We start from the raw sequence: 26,589 nt of genomic DNA on the forward strand, positions 1-26,589 counted from the left end.
GCCGCTCCACAGCATGTGGGATCTTCCCGGACCGGGGCATGAACCCGTGTCCCCTGCATCGGCAGGCGGACTCTCAACCACTGCGCCACCAGGGAAGCCCTTTAGTAGTTTTTTTTAAAAATAAATTTATTTTTGGCTGTGTTGTCATCATTGCTGCATGTGGGCTTTCTCTAGTTGTGGGGAGAGGGGGCTACCCTTTGTTGTGGTGCGTGGGCTTCTCATTGCGGTGGCTTCTCTTGTGGCAGAGCACAGGCTCTAGGCACGTGGACTTCAGTAGCTGTGGCATGCGGGCTCAGAGTTGTGGCTTGCGGGTTCTAGGGCGCAGGCTCAGTAGTCATGGCGCACAGGCTTAGTTGCTCTGCGGCAAGTGGGATCTTCCCAGACCAGGGCTCGAACCCATGTCGCCTGCATTGGCAGGCTGATTCCCAACCACTGCGCCACCAGGGAAGTCCCAATGCATAATATATATTTTTAATTGGAAAATGTATGGAATTTTCAAAATTGTTTTCCTATACTGACTTCCAGCTTCATTTGCACCAGGATCAGAGAATATTCTGTATGACTTGATTTACATGAAACTTGTCGATTTACATGAAACTTGTTGAGAACCGCTTTGCGGCCCAGTACATGGTCAATTTTTATGTGTTCCAGGTGTGCTTTGAAGAATCTGTATTCTGTATTTGTTGGGGCAGATTCTGTATCTGCCTATCTGGTCAAGTTTGTAAATCACATTAGTCGCATGTCCTATATCCATACTTAGTTTATTTGGGTTTTTTCCCTATCAATTAAGAGGAATGTATTAACATCCCCCCATTTTGATGATAGACTTATCCATTTTTCCTTATAACTTGTCTTTTACATACGGAGACTTACTAGACACACAGGTTTAGACTTTTTCCCCTTAGGGAACTGAATCTTACAGAGCGATCCTTTGTTTCCATTTAATTCATTCTCATTATTCTAGTTTCTTCTACAGGTTTAAAAGATATACACTATTTCTGTTCTTTAGTGGTTACCCTTGAAATTCTGCCCTCCATATTTAACTTTACATCTAAGGTTAATTAATATCTATACCCTCCCCATTAATAATGTAAGGGCTTTTAAAATACTTGAACTCTGATAATCTGCCTTCCAGATTGCATGCTATTCTTATCTAGCATTTTTGTTCTATAATTTTTAATTCCACAAACTAGATAACTGATAGAAATACATAGTCACTGTTTATATTTACCTATGGTTTACCATTTTCTTTGCTCATTATTCCTTCCTATACCTGAGACCTACCTCCCAAAATCATTTCTTTTATCCAGAAATACATTTTTTAGAAGTTCCTTTATTGGACAACTGTTGATAGAAAACTATTTTTATCTGAAAATGTCTCACTTTGCCCTCATTCTTGACAACAGTTTGAGAAGTCTAATGGAAACTCATTCATTTGTAAGTGATCTATCTTTTCTCTTTAGTTACTTTGAGATCTTCTCTTTGCCTTTGGTGTTCTGTAGCTTCAACATGACATGTCTAGGTGTGGATAATTACTTACCTTGCTTGCCTGTAATACTTTTTGGATCTAAGGATTTACAGATCTCATTTCTGGAAAATTCTCAGCCATTTACATTCTCCTACATTGTCGTTCCCTCATTCTCCTTCCAGATTATTAGATATATTAAGCTGAGCTATATGAAACTGTAATTTTACAGATCAAAAAGGTCTCATATTGGTAATCTTACTTGGTTCAACCTATAGACCTTTTATAACTATTTTTTATTAACTCCTCTTTCATATTTTCCATTTTCATATCTCAGAAATCCTTTCTGGGTAATGTCTGACTTCATCTCCTACTTCAATGTACTCTTTCTTCAGCTATAGATACCTGCTGTTAAGCACATCCTTTGGGTTTTTAATCTCAATGACTTTTAAAAGTCATGTTTTAAAGTCATGTTTCATACTCTCTTATTCCTTACTCATTTTCATCCATCTTTCATCTCTCTAAAAAACTTTGTATGCTCCTATTTAATTGTCTATATACAAGAGTGCAAAATCTAAAGTGCCTTACAGGTCTAAATCTTACTCTTTGGTTCTAGCGACTCCAACTTTTGGTAATATATTTCTTTGTGGGTTTGCTAATCTTTGGCAGGGGGGAGGGGGGTGGTTAGGGGATGAATCTGTGGGAATCTTGAAGGGCCTGGGTTTACAAGTTTCATCCATGAAGAACTGGTATTTGCTTCTGTTGAGTGTCAAAGACACAGTCACCTGTAGCCCTTTCATTTCTTAAGTTAGTGGTTCCTGGATCATGCAGGAAGTATAAACTAGAGCCCAACACTCATGTGAGCCCAAGACCATACAAACAAATCCAAAATGGAGACTATATTTATTCCAAGTTGTTATGAAGACGAGTTTCCTTGTTGTCTCCTTTTGCCAACAAGTAGCTTTTCTTTCATCTTTTCTTTCTTTTTTGAAATGTCCTAGATTACCCTTTCACCAAGAGATGTAGTCACTTCAAATATCCAAGAGCTTTATGCAGGAGTCTTAGACTCAGTTCCCCATAGACGAAAATCTCCTGTCACCCAAATCTCTAAAGCTTTTGTTTTACTATTTGACCCCAGCTTCCATGTTATTTTTTTAACCACTCTCATTTCAGTTCCCTGGTGTTTTTGTTTGTTTTCTGCCTTTAGGATTTCCTTTAATTTTTGTACACTTACTGCATTTAAAAATTAAAAAAAAAAATCTATCCAGCATTTAGGTGTTTTACACCTAAAGGGCTTTTCAAAGTATCTAGTCTGCCTTACTAACAGAAACCTATAACCTTCTTTTTCAGTAATTTCTAAGAGAAACATTAATGTCTAAATGTTATCATATGTATTACCATGTTCTGTACATGTAACTACTACAGTTTCATTAATTAGGTAAATGGTGAAGTCAGTCTAAATTAAAGTCAGAATCACAGAAGTTTTTAGGAAGAAATAATGTTTGATTGCCATCAATAACACAGACTATATTTCATCTTGGCTAAAAAAGCTTTAAGTACATACACCAAATAATTTTAATTACAAGTCTCTTTTATTCATTACACACTCTATAGAGCTAGAAAATAGGTTGTTCTTCTAAGTAATTGAGGTTGACTCCTGAGATTTTTATATTTATTTACTAATAAGCAAATTAATGCTTTTAAGTAGACTGAGCAAAGTTAAACTTTTGCCCCCCAAAAAAGGAATTCTTAAATAGTGAGTAGAAAGAAATGACATAATTTACATAAACTGCAAAAGTATCAGACTCAAATTCAAAGCATTATACCTGGATGAACCAAATATTTACTTGCAACTCTAGAATAAAAGTTACAAACTCTCTAAGCTAACTAAATTACTTGACTGAGAAATTATGAAAAAGTGCTTTATTTAGGGAGTTTCATAATCAACTACTAAATTAAATTTCAGATATCCTGCAAAACGTTTTAACAAAACTACAAATTTAATTTCTTAAAAACTAGCACTGAAGACTACAAAAGGATATTTTCCCCGTGAGTATAAGATTAGCCGATTCTTTACCTCGCCAGCACTTGCGCATTCCTGGGCTCTTCTGTGGAGTGCAGCCCACGTATCTTCATACCTAAGAAAAGCAAAAAATAATTCAAAATACAAACCACACATTAAAAAAATTCTACCTATGTATACGTATGGCTGATTCATTTTGCTGTGCAGCAGAAGCTGACACAACATTGTAAAGCAACTGCACTCCAATAAAAATTAATAAAAAAAATTCTACCTAAAAATGAACCTGTTACACCCTGTGGTGTCGGAAAGGAAAGCTCAAAAAATAATGGAGACACATTGTAAACACACAGAAGTCAACTTCAAGGGGCTTCCAATTGCCAAATCTGGGACAACCTGAGCAACAAAACAAATAATGGTAGAAATGGGTTATAACTCATGGACTAAAACCAACAGCCATGAGTTCATAGTGATTTAAATAAACAGTTGAATGGGGCAGAAGGGAAAAATTCTTCCTTGCAGTAGAATTCCAATTAATAATGATAGAAAAAATGAGAAAAATAGAAAATCACCATTTGGTAAACACAGTACTAATTATTTCAGGCAAGAATTCTAATAGATGCTAAAATTAGTGGGTGAGAGTATAAAGAGAAACAGGATATTTTCATAGTCTCTAAGTAGCTCCCCACAGGATACTTATTAATTTAAAAGGGGGAAACAGTATTAAAGTGCAGAAACCTGGCAGACACTTCCTTAACCAAGTGGTCAATGTTAACATCAGCAGTAAGGAGACATAGCAACATCACGTGCCTACTGATACAATGCACTGGAGGACACAACATTATTCTTCTGTTATTCTCACCATAAAAGCACTAACTTGAATTTAATCATGAGAAAACAGCAGATAAACCCAAAATGAGGGATATTTTGCAAAATAACTAGCCAGAAATAAACCTATGCATAGATGGCTCAATTACTTCACAACAAAGGAGTCAAGAATATACAACAGGGAAAGGAGAGTCTCTTCAATAAATGGTGTAGGGGCTTCCCTGGTGGCACAGCGGTTGAGAGTCCGCCTGCCGATGCAGAGGACACGGGTTCGTCCCCTGGTCCAGGAAGAGCCCACATGCCGCAGAGCGGCTGGGCCCGTGAGCCATGGCCGCTGAGCCTGCGCCTCCGGAGCCTGTGCTCTGCAACGGGAGAGGCCGCAATGGGAGAGGCCGCAACAGCGAGAGGCCCGCATGTACCGCAAAAAAAAAATAAATAAATAAATAAATAAATAAATAAATAAATGGTGTAGGAAAAACTGGACAGCCACATGCAAAAGAATGAAACTGGACAATTATCTTATACCACACCCCAAAATTAACTCAAAATGGATTAAAGACCTGAATGTAGGACCTGAAACCATAAAACTCCTGTGAAAAAACATAGGCAGTAAGCTCCTCGACATCGGTCTTGTGATGATTTTTTGGATCTGATACCAAAAGCAAAGGCAAAAAGAGCAAAAACAAACAAGTAGAACTACATCAAACAAAAAAGCTTCTGCACAGCAAAGAAAACCATCAACAAAATGAAATGGCAACCTACTGAATGCGAGAAAATACTTGCAAATCGTACATGTAATAAAGAGCTAATACCCAAAATATGTAAAGAAATCATACAACTCAATAGCAAAAAACAATCTGATTAAAAAACAGGTAGAGGCTCTGAACAGATATTTTTCCAAAGACATACAAATAACCAACAGGTACATGAAAAGTTGCTCACTTCACTAATCATCAAAAAGTGCAAATCAAAACCACAATGAGATATCACCTCACCCTTGTTAGATGGCTATTCTAAAAAATACAGCAAATAATAAGTGTTGGTGAGGATGTGAAGAAAAGGGAACCTTTATTATACTGTTGGTGGGAATGTAAACTGGTGCAGCCACTATGGAAAACAGTATGGAGGTTCCTCAAAAAATTAAAAATAGAACTACCATATGATCCAGCAATCCCACCTGTGGGCACATACCCAGACAAAACTATAACTTGATAAGACACGTGCACCCAATGTTCACAGCAGCACTACTCACAAGAGCCAGGACATGGGACCAACCCCTTTGCCATCTGCAACAACATGGATGGACTTGGAGGGCATTATGCTTAGTGAAATAAGTCAGACAGAGAAAGACAAATACTGTATGTTATCACTTATATATGGAATCTAAAAAATACAACAAATGAATGAACATAACAAAATAGAAACAGACTCACAGATGCCCAGAACAAATTAGTGGTTACCAGTGGGGAGAGTGAAGAGGGGGAGGGGCAAGAAAGGGGGAGGGGATTAAGAGGTACAAACTACTATGTATGAAATAAGTAAGCTACAAGGGTATAGCACAGGGAATATAGCCAATAATTTATAATAACTTTAAATGGAGTAAAATCTATAAAAAGTTTGAATCACTGTGTTGTACCCCTGAAATTAAAATTGTAAATCAACTATACCTCAACAAAAAAACTTTAAATAAATAAATAGAAAACAAAATAAACCTGAACTCATAGGTACAGAGAACAAACTGGGGGTTACCAAAGGCAGGGGGTGAGGGGTTGGGTGTGGGTGTGTGTGTGTGAGAGAGAAATGGGTGAAGGTGGTCAAAGGTATAAACTTGTAATTATACATAACATACAGCACGGTGACTATAGTTAATAATACTATATTGTATATTTCAAAGTTCCTAAGAGAGTAAAACATAAAAGTCCTCATCACAAGAAAAATTTTTTAAACTATGTGTGATAATGGATGTTAAGTATATTTATTGTGGTGATTATTTTGCAATATATACAAATATTGAGTCATTATGCTGTACACCTAAAACTAATATAATGTCATATGTCAATTATCTCTCAAAAAAAAAGTTCAGGCTTAAGAAAAAAGAACTCAAATCAACAATCTAACTTCACAACTTAAGGAACTAGAAAAAGAACAAACTGAACCTATAGCTGGCAGTAGGAAGGAGACAACAAAGAGAACTAAGAAAACAATTCCATCTACAGTAGCATCAAAAAAATTTTAGGAATTAACCAAGGAGGTGAATACTTGTACAATGAAGACTACAACATATTGCTGAAAGAAATTTTAAAAAAGACATAAATAGATGGAAAGATATCCCACGTTCATGGAATGGAAGACTTAATATTGTTAAGATGTTGTCAATAGCACCCAAAGTAATCTACAAATTCAGTGTAATCCCTATCAAAATCCCAATGGCATTCTTTGTAGAAGTAGAAAAAAATCCATCGTAAAATTCATATGGAAGGTCAAGGGATCCTGAAAAGCCAAAACAATCTTGAAAAGAAGAACAAAGTTGAAAGACTCACACTTCTTGATTTCAAAACTTACTACAAAGCTACAATAATCAAAATCAAATAATAATCACAACAGTGTGGCACTGGTATAAAGGGAGACATATAGGCCAATGAAATAGAGAGCCCAGAAATAAACACTTGCACGTATGGTCAAATAATTTTCGACAACTGTGCCAAGATCATTCAGTGGGGAAACGATAGTCTTTTCAACAAATACGCTAGGGTGCTGGGAAAGTGGATATCCACATGCAAAAGAATGACGTTGGACTCTTACTTTAACACCATACACAGAAATTAACTAAAAATGGATCAAAAAATCCAAACATAAGAACTAAAACTATAAAACTCTTTGAAGAAAACATGGGGAAAAGCTTCATGACATGAGATTTGACAATGATTTCTTGGATATAACACCAAACGCACAGGCCACAAAGAAAACAGACAAATTGGACTTAATCAAAATTAGAAACTTTTGTGCATGAAAGAACACAATCGACAGATAAAAAGGCAACCAATAAAATGGGAGAAAATATTTACAAATCACATACCTGATAAGGGATTAATCTCCAGAATATACAGAAAACTCCTAACACTCAACAACACAAAACCACCCTATCCAAAAACAGGCAAAGGACTTGAATAGATATTTCTCTAAAGAAGATACATAAATGGCCAATAAACACATGAGAAACTCACCATCATCAGTCATTAGGGAAATGAAAATCAAAACCACAATGAGATACCACTTCATACCAATGAGAATGGCAAAAAAACCCAACCAGCCAAACAAAAGACCCCCAAAACAAGTTTTGGTGAGAATGTGGAGAAATGGCAACCAGAGAAATGTGCACTGCTAGGGGAATGTAAAATGGTGCAGCTGCTACGGAAAACAGTATAGGGGTTCTTCAAAATATTAAAGTAGAATTACCATATGATTCAGCAGTTCCTTTTTTCAGTATATACTGCCAAAAAACTGAAAACTGGGTCATGAAGAGATATCTGCACACCCACGTTCATAGCAACATTGTTTACACTAGCCAAAAAATGAAAGCAACCCAAATGTCCATTAATGGATGAATGAATAAGCAAAATACGGTACATTCATACAATGGAATATTATTCAGCCTTAAAAAGGAAGGAAATTCCTTTGAATTCGTGGTGATCATTTTGTAATGTATAGACATATGGAAAAACTATGTGGTGCACCAGGTACTAACATAGTTTTGTAGAGCAAACAAACGAATAGAAAAAGAGATCAGATGTATGGTTACCAGAGGCGGGTGGGCGGGGTGTGGAGGGAGGGGAATGGAATGAAGGCAGCAAAAAGGTACAAACTTCCGGTTTGTAACATAAGTAAGTACCAGGGATGTAATATACAACAGGATGAATATAATTAACACTGCTGTATGTTCTATATGAATGTTGTTAAAGTCTAAGTTCTCGTCACAAGGAAAAAAAATTCTTTTTCTTTTATTTTGTACCTATATGAGATATGGATGTTCACTAAACTTACTGTGGCAATCATCTCATGATGTATGTAAGTCAAGTCATTATGTTGCAATACCTTAAACTTATACAGTACTGTATGCCAATATCTCAATAAAACTAGAAGACCAAAAAGGAAGAAATTCTAACAAGCTACATGGATGAAACTTGAAATTATGTTAAGTGAAATAAGCTAATCACAAAAAGCCAAATACTGTATGATGCCACTTATAAGAGATACCTAAAGTAGTCAAATTCATAGAAAGAGAAAGTAGAATGATGGCTGCCAGCGGCAGATATTTGCAAGATCAAGAGTTTTGGAGGCTGGATGCACAACAATGCAAATGTACTCAGCAGTAGTGAATTGTACACCTAATAATGGTTAAGATGGCAAGTTTTATGCTATATGTATCTTACACAATTTTTTAACAATTAAAAACATTTTACTATTTAGGTATATGCTATTTAAAATGGTCTTTCCTCCACTCAATACTAGTTCCAAAGAGAAAGACTGTGTTTCAGTGCAATGAAGAGACACATTACAGACATTCCTATGGCTGCAAATTTTTCATGTTAAGTCCCCAAATGCACCCCATTTCCCAAAACTACCATACACATAAGTCTACAAGTCTGAAGTAAATCTTTCAATGAAGTTCTTTCAACTAAATCCCTAGATTAAAAAAATAAAGATATCAAGCAAACAGTACACCACTGATTAATTTTTACTATATCTCCTTTCGTGTTCACTTACGTTCCTCACTCAACAAAACCAAACAGGAAATTAATGTCAAATTAAGCACTCAGAGAAGAAAAATCCCCAGATTTTGCAACCATAAAAAGAAACCGCATAAAACATTAGAAAAGAGAAAGCAAAATGTAGGTATAGGTGATTGTGTCCTAACACAAGCTCATAAGGCGAAGGAGCACACCCTCTACTGTACACATGGCTCCCACCTATCCATCAGATGCCATGTTACGAGGTACAGAAATGCATATAACAACATATGCAAACCATATACTTATTTCTGTAACAGCTTTATTGAGGTTTGATACACCATAAAATTCATGTGTTTTTTTTTTTCTTGGCCACACCACGTGGCATGAGGGGATCTTAGTGCCCCAACCAGGGATCAAACCTGCGCCCCCTGCAGTGGAAGTTCGAAGTTTTAACCACTGGACTGCCAGGGAAGTCCCAAAATTCATGCTTTTAAAGTGCACAATTCAGGACTTCCCTGGCGGTCCAGCGGTTAAGACTTCGCCTTCCAATGCAGGAGGTGTGGGTTCGATCCCTGGTTGGGGAGCTAAGATCCCACATGCCTCCCAGCCAAAAAACCAAAACATAAAACAGAAGCAGTATTGTAACAAATTCAATAAAGACTTTAAAAAAGGTCCACATCAAAAAAAAAATCTTAAAGTGCATAATTCATCCAAGATGTAGCACACCTCAGTACTTCATTCCTTTTCATGGCTGAATAATATTCCATTGTATGGAGACATGAAATTTTGTTATTCATTCATTGACTAATGAATATCTGCGCTGTTTTACTTTTTGGCCATTATGAATAATATTGCTTTATGAATGATACTGCTACTATGCACATTTGTGTACAATTTTTTATGTGGACATAAGTTTTCAATTTTCTTGGTGTGAAACTGCTAAGTCACATGGTAATTCTCCTTTTAACTTTTTGAGAAACTACCAAACTATTTTCCAAGGCAGTGATTTTACAATCCCACCAGCAGAGCATAAGGGTTCCAATTTTTCCACATCACTGCCAACACTTGTTATTGTTTGTCTTTTTGATTATAGCCATGCTAGTGGGTATGAAGTGGTATTTCATCGTGACTTTGGTCTGCACTTCCCTGATGACTAACGATGAGAATTTTTTCATGTGCTTATTGGCCATTTGCCTATCTTTTTTATGGAAATGTCTATTCAAATCCTTTGCCTATTTCTTCACTGGATTATTTGTGTTTTTACTGTTGAGTTATAAAAGTTATTTATACATTCTAGATACAAGTACCTCAACAGATGTATAATTTGCAAATATTTTCTCCCATTCTGTGGACTGTTGTTTCACTTTCTTGATAGTGTTCTTTAAAGAGCAAAAGTTTTAATTTTGATAAAGTCCAATTTATCTTTTTTTCCTTTGTTACTCATGCTTTTGATGTCATCTAAGAAAATCACGTATTTTAATATTAATCTGCACGTCAACAGAAATGGATTGGAGAAGAAATGGTAAAAAAATTAAGAATCAAAGTAAAAAAGAAAAGAAAATTATTGGGGACTCAAATCCAGAATTGATTTTCTTGCAACAAAGAAACCATAATACATGCACGTGATAAAGTTATTGATTAGTAAACACAACAGTGATCAATATGCTAGAAGTCTGAATGGCCTTTGTATTAATCAGTGAAATGCAAAAGCCCCTCCAGGAACACAAATAAGTAAATAATTTCCAATCTCCTTGTTAAGGTAAAATTTAGTTATTTTAAGGTTTCTATCTATAAGGTTATAAAATACTTTTAGACAATAGTCAGAAGCATAACCTTTTTATTCAAACGAAAACACTTACCTGCTCAGTAATTCTAGTCCAGCAGAGCACTTTGGCAAATATGGAACAGTCCTGCCAAAAGAAACACTTGTTTTATTAAAAACTTCTGCTGATTTAGGCCAACTTAAAAAAAAAGTTACGTATAATAATTTTGATGCTGTCAATCATAATGTGGAATATTTTTAAATCACTAATGGCAATTGATCTAAACTTTTAGAAAAATGTATTGTTATTCCAAAGTTAATATACTGCAATATACTATCAACCATCAATTTGCCCTATAGATCTTTTTTTTTTTTTTTTTTTGGGGGGGGGGGGTACGCGGGCTTCTCACTGCTGTGGTCTCTCCCACCTAGGAGTACAGGCTCCGGACGCGCAGGCCCAGCGGCCATGGCTCACGGGCCCATCTGCTCCACGGCACGCGGGACCCTCCCGGACCGGGGCACGAACCCGCGTCCCCTGCATCGGCAGGTGGACTCTCAACCACTGCGCCACCAGGGAAGCCCTGCCCTACAGATTTTTAGCACACAAGAATAAACACTTTAATAGAATGTTAGCTAACAAGAAATTTTTTTAAAAGCTCCTCATCTCTAGGTTTAAAGTGAAATTTGGTCATGTGCTTTACTTTATTAAAAATGAAAAACTGCACAAATTATACTAGTGTTTTCATATAAAACAGATAACACAGCTAAAGAGGCTCACTTGCCAAGTACTGTTTCATTATCAATTTGCTTCTCAATAATGGAGAACTTTTACTGTGCTCTTAATATACAAATAAAAATGATTAATTGTGATCAAATAGCCATTGACTGTCATGGAGTAAAACAATTACATGTCACCATTTTTCAACCATTTTACAATTTTATCAGAAAAATTTCCAGTGTTACAAAATTTAGAAAGAATCAATAAATTGTTTAGTCAGATGCATTCAACAGATATAAAATCAATTAAAGTAATTATACTATCATGACTACAACCGAAAGTTGTATGAAATTTAAGTCATAGTAAATTAAATCAGGACGAGCTTACCTGGGTTTGTTTTTTACTTTAGCTTCTCTTGATCTGTCACTTAAAGTCTTCAGCCTGTAATTCAACAAGTATAAAATATCATATTTTTACAGCTTAAGAGATTTCTTTCAAATGCAAATTTCACAGCTCATAAAACTTTGGGTTGGATAAGCTAATTTTTTTTTTAGCAAGAATTAAGCACCTCTACAGACAACAAATATTTGTTTACTATATATCAGACATCACAAATGGAAAATTTATAGCAAATATTTTTATATTTTTCCTGCCCCAAATCCCTTTTCTAGAAACATTTCCTAAATATGACTGGACTAGAAAACCTCACTACTCTTGGCAACATCAGAAAAAAAAAGTGGTCTCCATAGGTGAACTTGATCGGCAACAAAGATATCTAAGCAGCACATTTTTTTTTTTTTACATCTTTATTGGAGTATAATCGCTTTACAATGGTGTGTTAGTTTCTGCTTTATAACAAAGTGAATCAGTTATACATATACATATGTTCCCATATCTCTTCCCTCTTGCGTCTTAAGCAGCACATTTTTAAGTAGATAACTATGCCAGGCACTGTCTAAGTGCCAACATTCAGAGAAATTTTAGCTATTGATAAAAGGCTTTCTAAAATACATTACAAACCTCCTTCATTAAAGAGGTCTTGGTACATTCTATTGAACATTTTCTGATAACTCGGCATCATTATCATGAATACCAGTGACTGCATTTCGTGGCAAAACAGTACTCTCCTTAGATGTTTCTGAACTAGGAATGTCTCTTCAGTTACCAACTCGAAACCAATCTAAAGTGGTTTTCTGAGTTTGTTCAGGATCCTACATCTATTTCTTCAAAATTTAAATTTTCCATCTCTACCATTGGTCATCTGGTATCAGCTACCACTTACTGCTTCTGCTAGCTATTTAACTGTAGCGGCCTACTCCCCTTTTATTTGCTTTTTAAAATTATTGGGCTGGGAAACATAAACGGGCTAGAAGTACATATGTAAAATAAAATAAATAGGCTCTTCTATATATAAAATATGAAGTTCATAAACTTCAATGTTTTTTCACTTCACCAGCCCAATTTTTACCTACCTTTAACTGTGGACTCTGTATCATATAACAGACTGCCAAAAAGCAAATGCTAAATTATGAGATAATCTCAGATAAAATGAGATATCTGGACATGTTCTTCTTAATCTGATTACTTCCACAAATATTCATTTCTAAATAGAGTCTGAAGCATAGGCCACAGTACCCCAGCTAGCTCCACGAAGCGTTTGTAAAGCTAGACACAGGTGCTCCTTTCTCAAGACACTTTACTGCACTCAGTCAGAAACTGTCCTAGCATACAAGGTGACTCTCCTATGAATGCCCCAACCCTTTGTTGTACAGTTGTACGTGCAAGCCCTGACAGAGGATAACAACTTTTTGGTCAATAATGCATGGCTTAAAACCAGAAAGGGACTTCTAGTGTCAAGTCATTTTTTTTAACAAGTTGCAGTGTCAATTTCATACTAAGATTTTTTTTTAATATTGTTCTATGTTCTTTTTCAAAAACTAAAATATTGATGAGATCAATTCCAATACGATGTTAAAAAGACTTAGCAATCTCTTTAATACAAAACTATTTGTATATATCTCTCCAGATGAGTTGAATTTAAAAAGTCTAACCTGTCCCAGAAAAACAATATAAATTTTCAAGCTTAGCTTGGAAACTAGTAAATCCGGTTTAAACTAAGATTAAGCAACAGCTACAGAAAGGTATTTTAATAGCCATTCAACCATTTCCACTCCAAAAGCTGAGAAAGGCACTTAGTTGTGACATCCGAGGTAGAATTGTACTAGGATAGGCAGACACAGCAGTGCATTATACTCAAAACGATTCTAGTATTATATTCAGTGATTTGGGACAATTCCATATCGTTAGGTGTTACAAGGATATTGAAAGCTCACTGCTAAGACCCTCTTTGAACCATTCATTATAGGACCTAGCAAATCTTTAGGTTAATATTTCAAATATTTATTTCTGAAAAAAATGTTAAATTTCTTAATTATAAGATATCAAATGTGGGGTTCTCCTCCACACTTCCCCAAAAGAAAGAAAGAAAAAAATAGTTTGGAATAAAAGAGGAAGGAGGAAGCTTATAGGGAGCTGAAAATAAAATTGTTGGAAGGTCAGTAAGAGCTTCCCCAGGTGGCTCCTTAACAACCACTTACTTTAAAAATTGGTCTTTAACCAAATGTAATGTGTGGAATTTATCTGATGTGGATTTGAACAAATCAACTGTACAAAGACATTTCTAAGAACCAGGAAATTTGATTATGGACTGGAGAACTGATAATATCAAAGAATTAGTGTTAATTTTGCTAGGTATGATATTGGTGTTGCATTTATGTATTTTTTTTCGAGATGAAAGCTGATGTATGAGAGATGTAAGAGCTTAGTCTGAGGTTTACTTTATAAATAAAGGAGAGACAAAGCAAATGTGGTAGTAGTCGACAACTGTTGAATCTGAATAATGAATATATGGGACTTGCTGTGTTATTCTATTTTTGTATATGTTTAAAACTTTGTAAAAATAAGTTTTAATAACAAGAAAAGCCTTTTATATATTCATCTTTCCTCATCACACCTTCTCCATATAAATCATCAATATGCCAAAATTCAGAATAGAAACTGCTGTAGAAAACAAAGTAGCAAGAAGAATGTTGGAAACAGTGAAGAAAGTTCAGGAGAGAAAAAGATAAAATAAGAATAATAGTCAATGTAACACTTTAAGTTGAAAAAAAATAAGGTCAGACCCCCAAAAAAGCAAGACAGTTCTTTTTGAAGTATATACTCAAAACTCAGAATTCAACTGAAAGTAGCTTACCATTTTTATTTGGGGATAACTCTATTTAAGTTTCTCACAGTGAGTCTGTGCTGGAAACAACCCGCTAATAAAGTCCCACAATGTCTTGACACACTGAGAAGGAAATACTGAGCTGAGTGAAATACCCCTGTTTCCTAAATCATAAAATAGGAGTATTGTACTTACCATAATGATTTGACACAATAAGTAAAGGAAATATGACTTTGGCAGCAAACTATAATTGTAAATTATAAAACCAATTCAAACAAAAAGTATAATTAAAAACTATCTCCAGGGCTTCCCTGGTGGCGCAGTGGTTGAGAGTCCGTCTGCCGATGCAGGGGACACGGGTTCGTGCCCCGGTCCGGGAGGATCCCACATGCCGTGGAGCGGCTGGGCCCGTGAGCCATGGCCGTTGGGCCTGCGCGTCTGGAGCCTGTGCTCCGCAACGGGAGAGGCCCCAACAGTGAGAGGCCCGCGTACCGCAAAAAAAAAAAAAAAAAAAAGATCTCCAAAGTTAGTAAAAATTATCACCATCATGAAAGGTAAGAAGCCAAAAAAAATAAATAAATAAAGGTAACAAGCTATGTACATTACAGGGTCAAAGTAAAATAAAGTAGAGGTCCCCCGATGCACCAGTTCCCATAAAAGCCTTCTCCACTGTTCCTAATCGTCTTCACAATACCGCATACCCCCAGGGAGACGTGAGTGCTGCTGTGTGAGTATATTAATACACAGACTTCTAAGTGAGCCACCTGACAATTATTTTCTACCGGAAGCAACTAATGCACACTTCAGAGTTCAAAGCACTTACCTTCAAATTCATGACACCACAATATTTTATTTTTAGATTGTTGCAAAGACTTACCTTAATTTGACCCCAGCACGTTTATTTTTTTTAAGCTTTACGGAAAATACTAAGAGGGAGGCATCTTACTACGAAACGGAGATAACTAGCAAAATTGCTTAGACAAAAAGTTTATAAAGTAGTTACACAGAATGAGAGGTGGAGCACGACAATGACTGATGAGCAGGAAATGTGCTTTCTGGACCTGACTGGATGGCATGAGGGACCTTGACAGCATTCCATTTATCCTCACTTCAATTTCCTACTCATCTAACCCCATCAGCTATTATGAAAGGTGAGGATGGCTGCTTTAAAACACCACAAAATGTGTTAATTACCATATTTTGTCCTTTAAGGCTCATTTTCTTGTCTCCAACCATATTTTGTCCTTTAAGGCTCATTTTCTTGTCTCCATTGTTCCAACTCTAAATTCTGTTTATGAATAAAAATCCAATCTATTATATTTTTCCGTTAATGTTTATCATTTTTTCTTTCTTTTCTAAAGCCAAGATCAGGAAACACGAAAGCATTAACCACACCTAAAAGTGCACATGACCCCAAAGCTCTGAAGGCTGAGAGATTCACACAAAAGCCAGAGACTCAGGAAGGGGAGAGAGGACTATACCCTATCTCTATCCTAATCACCCCCAGACACACCACTTCGGTCCTGACCTCTCTCCTGAGTGTTTCATAAATTTCCAGCTGCTTCTTGGACCTCACAGCACATTCACTGTCAACTGCTCCTTCTCTCTCAAAACTACTCAACTTCTCTCCTGTTGGTAAATGACATCATTATCTAAGATACTGCAAAATTAACATCCTCAATTTCTCCACCTTTTTCACTTTCTAGTCTCACATTTTATGAAATCGACCAGTGCCTGTCATGTCAGGACTATTCCCTCCTTCAATTTCTATTCTCTCTCGCCTGCCCCCTAATTATAGCCTTCTTAATACTCTCCCTGTTCCCCATCTCTAACCCTCCCATCACATCGCCTCCCAAATTATTCTTCCAGAAATATAGGTAGGCTCAGGCCGCTCCCCTCCACAAAAACCTTCAGAAGATTCAGTCAACCTAAAAATAAGCAAGACCACCCTATATAAGATAGCAACCTCCCACCCCAAAACCCCTTAACCTACTTTATTTTTAGCGACAGTACTTATGACCTTCTAGATATTCTGCCTCCTGCCAGTAGAATGAGCGCAGGGACGTTATTTGCTGTCCGGTGTATGCATTCTCCACTGTAACCCCAGTGCCTGTCAACACGTAAGCACTCAATAAATATTTCATAAATGAATTAATTTAGCAAAGCACTGAAGACCCTCTATTATCAGACACTAAACTTCCTTTCCAGGTTCCTCTTCCACAAGAGCTTCATCTCTGAAATCCCTCACCCAAATCTATCCTCATCCCTCCTCATTCTTCAAGGCCCAGTCTAGAAGCCACCTCCTCTTTGAAGCCTTCCATAATGCATCTGAACTAATGACTCTTTCCTCTGGGCTCAAAAATCACATCACTTCTATCTTTCACATTCAGTTCCTTCTGCTTTGCTTTATGTTTACCACCAGTCTAGGGCATCCGGAGGGCAGAAACGGTTTTAGTTAACTTTGTAGCCCCAAGATCTAGTCCAATACATAGACACTGGCAAAGAGCAGGTGAAACTGAGCCTGTGGCCTCTTAAATCTTTTTTTTTTTTTTTTTTTAAGAAATGAAAAAAGCTTCTATGATAAAGAAGACTGAGTTCCTAGCCTAGTGTCTGCCACTTGGTAGGAACTCAGTAAATGCTTATTAAGTCAAGTTGAATATTGAGATGTTTTTCCTGCTAAAGGTAAGTAATCATGGAAGAGTCAACATTTTAGGCAAAACCTCACCATTTTACCACACTGTGAATTAGAATGTTAGCTCCTCTCCTTTGAGGTTTTGATACTACAGAAGGGAAGAAGAGGAAATGAGTGCAGTGGGCAGGGCTGGACGTCAGGGCAGAGGTGGCTTTGAGGAGGAAGCACCCACTATCTAGTTGCAACACTTGTATCCATATCCAAAAGCACCCAGAGCATTTACAGACAGGAAACGCCAGGCAGTGACAGGCAGCTGCAAACCCTTGGTAGATCTGATTGTCAGTTTCCTGAAGGGTTTTACACGCCTGCAGGCTTCAGTCCTGGGGCCTTGGGTCACAACTGCTCAGAAGGTAAAAAATCAAAGACCAGAGTGGATTTGAAGTAAATGCTTCGGTGGGTCCAAAAGTCTCCCTCAGAGCTCAAGCCAGTCCCTAAAAAGTGGATGTTCTGTGTGAACTCTCCGAAAGGCTCCTAGAGCTCCGAGGGAGTTAAATCAGATGAGGATTCATGTAGGTGAGGGGGCAAGAGCGAAGCTGGGAGGCAGTCCCCTCCCGTGGCCTTTGGACTAGCTGGCCACCTAGTTAGGCCAGAAAGAAAGCAACATTATTTCTAGGTTTATCTCGATTTTGACATAGCTATTATTATGAATAAAAAATTAAAAATTACAAAAAAGCTCACGAGTCCATGGACGATTTACAGTCCCTTGAAGGCCAGCAGCAATCTTTCCACAGCCCTCAAGCTTCATTTTTTCTAAGTTTGAATGGAAAGTTGAAATTTTTTATGTCCATCAAATATGCTTTAATCACTAATGTGACATTCTCTTGCAGGCTGATGAAGAAAATTCCTATTTTACTTTAAAAAAAAAATAATTGCCTACATTCCAGCTCCAGATATATGAATTTCAGAAACTGAAAATGAGCAGAAAAGCCCTGAGGAGAGGCTGCTGCTATGGGCTGCTGTGAAGATCCACGTGAAGGAGCTCAGGAAAGCACCAGGCCTTTCTTCTCTACTGAGTTCCTGGGGCAACCCAAACAGATGAAGTTTCCAATTATTTTGTTTCCAATTATATTTTCTACGGGCACTAACAGCAAGTTCTAAAGGAATGCCAGGTCCAGTTGGGTAGTTTTGAGAGGTAGGGTCATGTTGTTTTCATCCCTGAATCCCTCAGTGCCTTCACGCAATATATACATGAAGCTGTGTTTAATGTCACCTTTTCCCAGCCTGGCAAAATATTCAAAAATACGTTGATCTTAGGCTGAATATGAAACAGTTTACTAAAAGGAATTACATGGATTTTTTCTTGTTAAGAATCGCCTAGGAGAGCACCTCAATACATAAGGCAACTGCTAACGGCTATAAAAGAGGAAATCGACAGTAACAAAATAATATTGCGGGACTTTAACACCTCACTTACACAAATGGACAGATTATCCAAAATGAAAATAAATAAGGAAACAGAAGCTTTAAATGACACAACAGACCAGATAGATTTAATTGATATTTATAGGACATTCCATCCAAAACCAGCAGATTACACTTTCTTCTCAAGTGCACACAGAACATTCTCCAGGATAGATCACATCTTGGGTCACAAATCAAGCCTCAGTAAATTTAAGAAAATTGAAGTTATATCAAGTATCTTTTCTGACCACAACACTATGAGATTAGAAATAAATTACAGGGAAAAAAACGTAAAAATCACAAACACATGGAGGCTGAACAATACGTAACTAAATAACCAAGAGATCACTGAAGAAATCAAAGAGGAAATAAAAAAATACCTAGAGACAAATGACAATAAAAACACGATGATCCAAAACCTATGGGATGCAGCAAAAGCAGTTCTAAGAGGGAAGTTTATAGCTATACAAGCCTACCTCAAGAAACAAGAAAAATCTCAAATAAACAATCTAACCTTACACCTAAAGGAACTAGAGAAAGAACAACAAACAAAACCCAAAGTCAGCAAATGGAAAGAAATCATAAAGATCAGAGCAGATATAAATGAAATACTAGCAAAGATCAATAAAACTAAAAGCTGGTTCTTTGAGAAGATAAACAAAATTGATAAACCATTACCAGACTCCTCAAGAGGGAGAGGACTCAAAACAATAAAATTAGAAATGAAAAAGGAAAAGTTACAACAGACACCACAGAAATACAAAGCATTCTAAGAGACTACTACAAGCAACTCTATGCCAATAAAATGGACAACCTGGAAGAAATGGACAAATTCTTAGAAAGGTATAACCTTCCAAGAATGAACCAGGAAGAAACAGAAAATATGAACAGACCAATCACAAGTAATGAAATTGAAACTGTGATTAAAAATCTTCCAACAAACAAAAGTCCAGGGCCAGATGGCTTCACAGGTGAATTCTATTAAACATTTAGAGAATAGCTAACACCCATCCTTCTCAAACTCCTCCAAAAAACTGCAGAGGAAGGAACACTCCCAAACTCATTCTATGAGGCCACCATCACCCTGATACCAAAACCAGACAAAGATACTACAAAAAAAGAAAATTACAGACCAATATCACTGATAAATATAGATGCAAAAATCCTCAACAAAATACTAGCAAACAGAATCCAACAACACATTAAAAGGATCATACATCACGAACAAGTGGGATTCATCCCAGGGATAAAAGGATTCTTCAATATACGCAAATCAATCAATGTGACACACCATATTAACAAATTGAAGAATAAAAACCATATGATCATCTCTACAGATGCAGAAAAAGCTTTTGACAAAATTCAACACCCATTTATGATAAAAACTCTCCAGAAAGTGGGCATAGAGGGAACCTACCTCAACATAATAAAGGCCATATACGACAAACCCACAGCAAACATCATTCTCAATGGTGAAAAACTGAAAGCATTTCCTCTAAGATCAGGAACAAGACAAGGATGTCCACTCTCACCACTATTATACAACATAGTTTTGGAAGTCCTAGCCACGGCAATCAGAGAAGAAAAAGAAATAAAAGGAATACAAATTGGAAAAGAAGAAGTAAAACTGGCACTGTTTGCAGATGACATGATACTATACATAGAGAGTCCTAAAAATGCCACCAGAAAACTACTAGAGCTAGTCAATGAATCTGGTAAAGTTGCAGGATACAAAATTAATGCACAGAAATCTCTTGCATTCCTATACACTAATGATGAAAAATCTGAAAGAGAAATTATGGAAACACTCCCATTTACCATTGCAACAAAAAGAATAAAACACCTAGGAATAAACCTACCTAGGGAAAGAAAAGACCTGTATGCAGAAAACTATAAGACACTGATGAAAGAAATTAAAGATGATATCAACAGATGGAGAGATATACCATGTTCTTAGATTGGAAGAATCAATATTGTGAAAATGACTATACTACCCAAAGCAATCTACAGATTCAATGCAATCCCTATCAAATTACCAATGGCATTTTTTACAGAACTAGAACAAAGAATCTTAAAATTTGTATGGAGACACAAAAGACCCCAAATAGCCAAAGCAGTCTTGAGGGAAAAAAACGGAGCTGGAGGAATCAGACACCCTGACTTCAGACTATACTACAAAGCTACAGTAATCAAGACAATATGGTACTGGCACAAAAACAGAAATATAGATCAATGGAATAAGATAGAAAACCCAGAGATAAACTCATGCACCTATGGTCAACTAATCTATGACAAAGGAGGCAAAGATATACAATGGAGAAAAGACAGTCTCTTCAATAAGTGGTGCTGGGAAAACTGGATAGCTACATGTAAAAGAATGAAGTTAGAAAACTCCCTAACAGCATACACAAAAATAAACTCAAAACGGATTCGAAATCTAAATGTAAGACCGGACACTATAAAACTCTTAGAGGAAAACATAGGAAGAACACTCTTTGACATAAATCTCAGCAAGATCTTTTTTGATCTACCTCCTAGAGTAATGGAAATAAAAACAAAAATAAACAAATGGGACCTAATGAAACTTAAAAGTTTTTGCACAGCAAAAGAAACCATAAACAAGACGAAAAGACAACCCTCAGAATGGGAGAAAATATTTGCAAATGAATCAATGGACAAAGGATTAATCTCCAAAATATATAAACAGCTCATGCAGCTCAATATTAAAGAAACAAACAACCCAATCCAAAAATGGGCAGAAGACCTAAACAGACATTTCTCCAAAGAAGACGTATAGATGGCCAAGAAGCACATGAAAAGTTACTCAACATCACTCATTATTAGAGAAATGCAAATCAAAACTACAATGAGGTATCACCTCACACCAGTTAGAATGGGCATCATCAGAAAATCTACAAACAACAAATGCTGGAGAGGGTGTGGAGAAAAGGGAACCCTCTTGCACTGTTGGCAGGAATGTAAATTGATACAGCCACTGTGGAGAACAGTATGGAGGTTCCTTAAAAAACTAAAAATAGAATTACCATATGATCCAGCAATCCCACTACTGGGCATATACCCAGAGAAAACCATAATTCAAAAAGACACATGCACCCCAATGTTCATTGCAGCACTATTTACAATAGCCAGGTCATGGAAGCAACCTAAATGCCCATTGACAGACGAATGGATAAAGAAGTTGTGGTACATACATACAACGGAATATTACTCAGCCATAAAAAGGAACGAAATTGAGTCATTTGTTGAGATGTGGATGCATCTAGAGACTGTCATACAGAGTGAAGTCAGAAAGAGAAAAACAAATATCGTATATTAACGCATGTATGTGGAACCTAGAAAAATGGTACAGATGAACCGGTTGCAGGGCAGAAGTTGAGACACAGATGTAGAGAACAAATGTATGGACACCAAGGGGGGAAAACAACGGTGAGGTGGGGATGGTGGTGTGCTGAATTGAGTGATTGGGATTGACATGTATACACTGATGTGTATAAAACTGATGACTAATAAGAACCTGCAGTATAAACAAACAAAAAACTAATACTAAACTTTCTTTGGGTTATTTCTATGAAAATATGTTAATATAAATGTTTCAGACATCACATGAAATTTCTAAAAATCTTACATGTTCTGGTATAATGTTGTAAGTCATAATTCTAGGTATTACTTTAAAATGTGTATCTCAGAAATAACTAAATTTCCTTGTCAACTGCATTATTATGAACTTTCATCAAATCTTTAACCGTGGTCATTTTTAAGTCTTTTGTCATTTACAGACAGTTCTGGGTGTACTCTGATGCTTCTGCAAAAATGTTCCTATAAAAGGGTTTCATCTTCAAGGAATTCATGGAAAAGACTCTGACAAGTACAGGTTTCTGGTAACTGACTTATACTGCTGAACTGAATAAATAAGCATTTTCAGAACTCTAATGGAAAACTGATGAATTCATAAAAATGCTAACAAAAAATCAAGATAAAAAAATTAATTACATGGGACTGAGTGAACTGATGAGGATGATTATAATTTTTGTGACTTTCTGTTTGAATAAAAAAAAAAAAGAATCGCCTAGGAATTGGTGGACCTGACAAAGGTGAACATCAGAATTTAAAGGTGCCAGTCACAGACATCCCTTGAAGATGAGTTATTTCTCTGCCAGGTGACAGGCTAATGGCACACACTGACAGTCCAGTGCTTTGTCAGCTGAAAATGACCTGTACAAGGAAGCCAATGAAGGGCCTAAACGGAATGAAAGCCCTCTCAGGATGTCTAATCCCAAACTGGCCCCAGTTTATGGCATCTTCAAGAGGTAAGGTCAGTTTCCAAGGCGTTCTACCCAGATCCCCTCAACCCTCTCCCTATCTAAACTCAGGTTTTCCAGATCTCTCAGGATGGTTTGGGTCCAGAATCTATATTCCTTGGTAAGCTGAACCTTCTTCAAGCCAATGTCAGGAGAATGAATGGGTTCAAAGGCAACCACATGACCTAGGGAGTTGCCGTAGTTGTAACTCCCAAAAGATAGACTGTTTCGCCATCAAGTAATTCCTTGAGCTGATGACAACAGGGCTGTCCCAGATGTGTTTATCTGTGATCATTCTCACGCTATCGTTCCAGCATTATACCCCAATTTTTCAATACAATAATTTACGTTCTGAAAGGAAGTTACTTTTTAAATTTAAAGGGGGGGGAGGAAATGCAAGTATGCAAGCACAGCATCAGTGAATGACTGCTACAGCATCTACAACTAATATTCTTAAGGACACCAAACCAAGATTACCAAAAATGCTTTACATGTAAGTGCTCAAGTATTTGACAGTTTGTTACTAAGCAGCACCCAAGAGGCAAACAATATAAACATTTTTGTCCCATAAAATTTTAGCTAACGTCTTTCTCATTAGAAATTTAAAACATGATGGAGAGGTCCTCATATTCAGAGCATGCTCCAAAGGATTCGTAATCTAAAGGTGACAGACAAATCCTTTATCAAAGTGACACCCTTTCTAAAGTAATGGAAAAACTAAAATGAATTAAGCACTACAATAGTGACATAGTGTGACTGCCCTGTTTTACTTGTTAATTCATTCATCCTCACAATAACCCTATGAGTACCATCTTCACCCTCGTTGTCCAGTCGTGGAAACTGAGGCAGAGAAACTTGCAGAAACACGTTTCTGCGAGTTTCTGGCGTTAGCGTCTATGCCTGCGGTTCCCAGAGTTTGCCGCACACAGGAATCACCTGGGGGTCTTTAAAACCCCATCGCCAGTCTGATGTAATTAGTATTGTTTGCGACCCAGGCATCAAGATGGTTAAAGGTTCCCAGGTGATTCTAAGCAAAGTTCGGGAACCGCTTGGTCCGTGTGCGCTTCACCACTAGGCATTAATAGTACTGCCATAGTTCTGTTGTTTCTGTGGCCCTAGAGTTTCTTCACTGAGGCGTTAAACCCGAGGCAAAGGTAGAGAGAGAAAGCAAAAGGGAAAGAGGCACCAAGCCTTGGCAAAGGTTCAGCGAGCGAACCGAGCGCGAGGTTGGACAGGACGCGCGGCCGGGCCCCGGTGGGTGAAGGCTGCCGCGCCCGCGACCTCGGGCCTGGGGAGGGGGCGGTGGCCCGGCTGCAGGCGGGGCCGCAGAAGCTCCGAGGCCCGAGAGAGCAGGGGTCTCGGCGGCGTGGGAGGGGGCTCAGGGTCACCGTCCCCCCGGGGCAGAGGAGCGGGGAGGCGCGCTCGCCCCTCACAAGACACACCCCTGGGCCGGCCAGGGCTGCCAGGAACGGGTTGCACGATCCCCGGCGCGCCCGCAGCCTTCCCGACCCCCTTCCGGGCCCGGGGCGCGGGTCAGAGCCTGCCCGGTGGCACCTAAGTTACTTTGTGCGGCCGGACAGACGCCGGAAAGTTCGTTACTTTCCTCGAGCTGGCTGGGATGGGAGGTGCGGGGCGGGGTGGGAGTTGGGGAAGAGGGAGGGAGAGGGACCGGACCGGGGTGCGTGGAGGCCGCGTCCCAGTGCCCCCCGCTCCTCGGCCCGGCCCACGGGTTCCCTTTCCGTCCCCCACCGTGTACCTACCCGGAGGTGAAATCCTGCTGCACGCTCAGCAGCCGCTCACGCAGGGTCTCCAGCATCATCGCCGCTGCTGCTGCTGCTGCTGCTGCTGCCGCCGCCGCCGCCGCCGCCGCCCTCAGCCCCGCGTAAACACCGCGCCGCACCTGTCACGGCGCGCCCCGCACTCTCGCAGCCGGCCCCGCCCCCGGCCCGCTCTCGCCTCCGCGTCGCGGCCCCTTCCGCGTTCCCGCCCCCAGCTCGCGCGCTCCCGCCCCGCCCCCGCCGCGCCCAGGCTCGCGCAGCCGCAGTGGGCCCCGCCGGGCTCGGGCTGCGGAAAAAGGGCGGTCCTTCTCTCCTAGCCGAGAAACTGAGCGGCTCGGATGCTTTTTCCTAGCCCAAAGCCAGGCCCTCTCCTTTTCCTCTTTAAAATTGAAGTGGCCACGTGAAAGAATGCTTTAAAACCAGCGCTTCTTTGAGTGAGTGCAGCGTTTGTTTTCACAGTTTGGAAGAGAGATGGATCAATTTCTTACATAGCGTGCACCTCCCCTGTAGCAAAAACTTTCGTGGACTCTGGTTCCAGGATCTGACCCCGCTGGCTTTGACCTTGGATGAGAAAATTATTCTGAGCCTCGGTTTCTTCATTGATAAAGTGGCAAAAATCAACTGTTCCGACATCTTTACTTTCCATTCTCTTTTCAACCTACCCCATCAGGCTTTCGTGCCCTTCACACCAAAGGAGGTGGCCTTTGTCGAGTCACCAGTGACCGCCATGTTGCCGATACCATTTGTCACTTACCTGCCCTGATGTTTTTCTCGACCTCTCGGTGGCTCTCAAGCAAGTCCTTATCCCATTCTTCAAGACACGTTCTTCTCTTTCTTTCAAGCACTCCATTCATGCACTCTCCCTTCCTGTCCACTCCTCCTCCTACTTCAGCAGCTGCTCCCAAGGCCACATTTGCAGGCTCCTGCTCTTCTCCATGTATGGCCCCCTCCTAGGTTATTCTATCCATTAGGATGCTGTAAATCCTATCGAATCACCGGTGAAGCCCAAATCTCCATCTTCAACCCTGTCCTCCCTCCCCCTCCTTCAATTCCTACCAGTTGCTTACTCCACCTGTATCCAACAGACATCTCAAACCCAAAATACCAAAAATTGAAAATTTTATTGCAAACTCACTTTCAAACCTAATCCCAGTCTCTTCCATCTCAGTAAGTGGCACCACCATACACCAAGTTGCTCAAGTTAAGCCACCTGAAATTACCATTTCCTATTTTCCCCACCTGCTGAATATTAATTCATCAAGTCCAATCAACTCTATTTCTAAAGTATTGCTAGAACCTGCTCCTCTTTTCACTATAATCACCCTGGTCCAAGGCACCATCATCTTTCACCAGGAACACTGACAAGTCTCCTTATTCTACTCTTTTGCCATGCACACGCCTGTAACTCATCCTTGATACAGCAGCCAAGAGAATTATTTAAAAGAGCAATCATATTGTGTCGCTTTCCTGCATTAAATCCTTCTGTGCCCTTAGAAAAAAAGTCGACCTCCTTACTCGGCTTACGAAGTCCTAAAATTTGAACCCTTCCTGACACTCTATCCAAAGTAAGTACTACTCACCTATCATTCCTTGACATTTAAGCCATAGTAACCTTTGGTATGTTGTGTGTTCCCTGAAAATCCTGGATTCATT

The 26,589-nt window shown here is 38.5% G+C and overlaps 1 protein-coding gene across 1 annotated transcript in view; it reads right to left on the reverse strand.

Moving 5' to 3' along the window:
* DTNBP1 (dystrobrevin binding protein 1) overlaps positions 1-25,144 on the reverse strand; it is a 121,097-nt gene extending 95,953 nt beyond the window's left edge. The window contains exons 1-5 of the mRNA XM_069541080.1: positions 25,018-25,144; positions 24,919-24,984; positions 11,911-11,964; positions 10,903-10,953; positions 3,543-3,603 (exon numbers count right to left, since the gene is read on the reverse strand). Of these exons, the coding sequence (XP_069397181.1) occupies positions 3,543-3,603; positions 10,903-10,953; positions 11,911-11,964; positions 24,919-24,977 (225 nt within the window). The 5' untranslated portion in view covers positions 24,978-24,984; positions 25,018-25,144. The remainder of the gene's footprint in view (positions 1-3,542; positions 3,604-10,902; positions 10,954-11,910; positions 11,965-24,918; positions 24,985-25,017) is intronic.
* Between the last annotated feature and the right edge of the window lie 1,445 nt (positions 25,145-26,589).

This window comes from Delphinus delphis, chromosome 10 (genome assembly GCF_949987515.2).
Source record: "Delphinus delphis chromosome 10, mDelDel1.2, whole genome shotgun sequence".
Classification (NCBI taxonomy): Eukaryota; Metazoa; Chordata; class Mammalia; order Artiodactyla; family Delphinidae; genus Delphinus; species Delphinus delphis.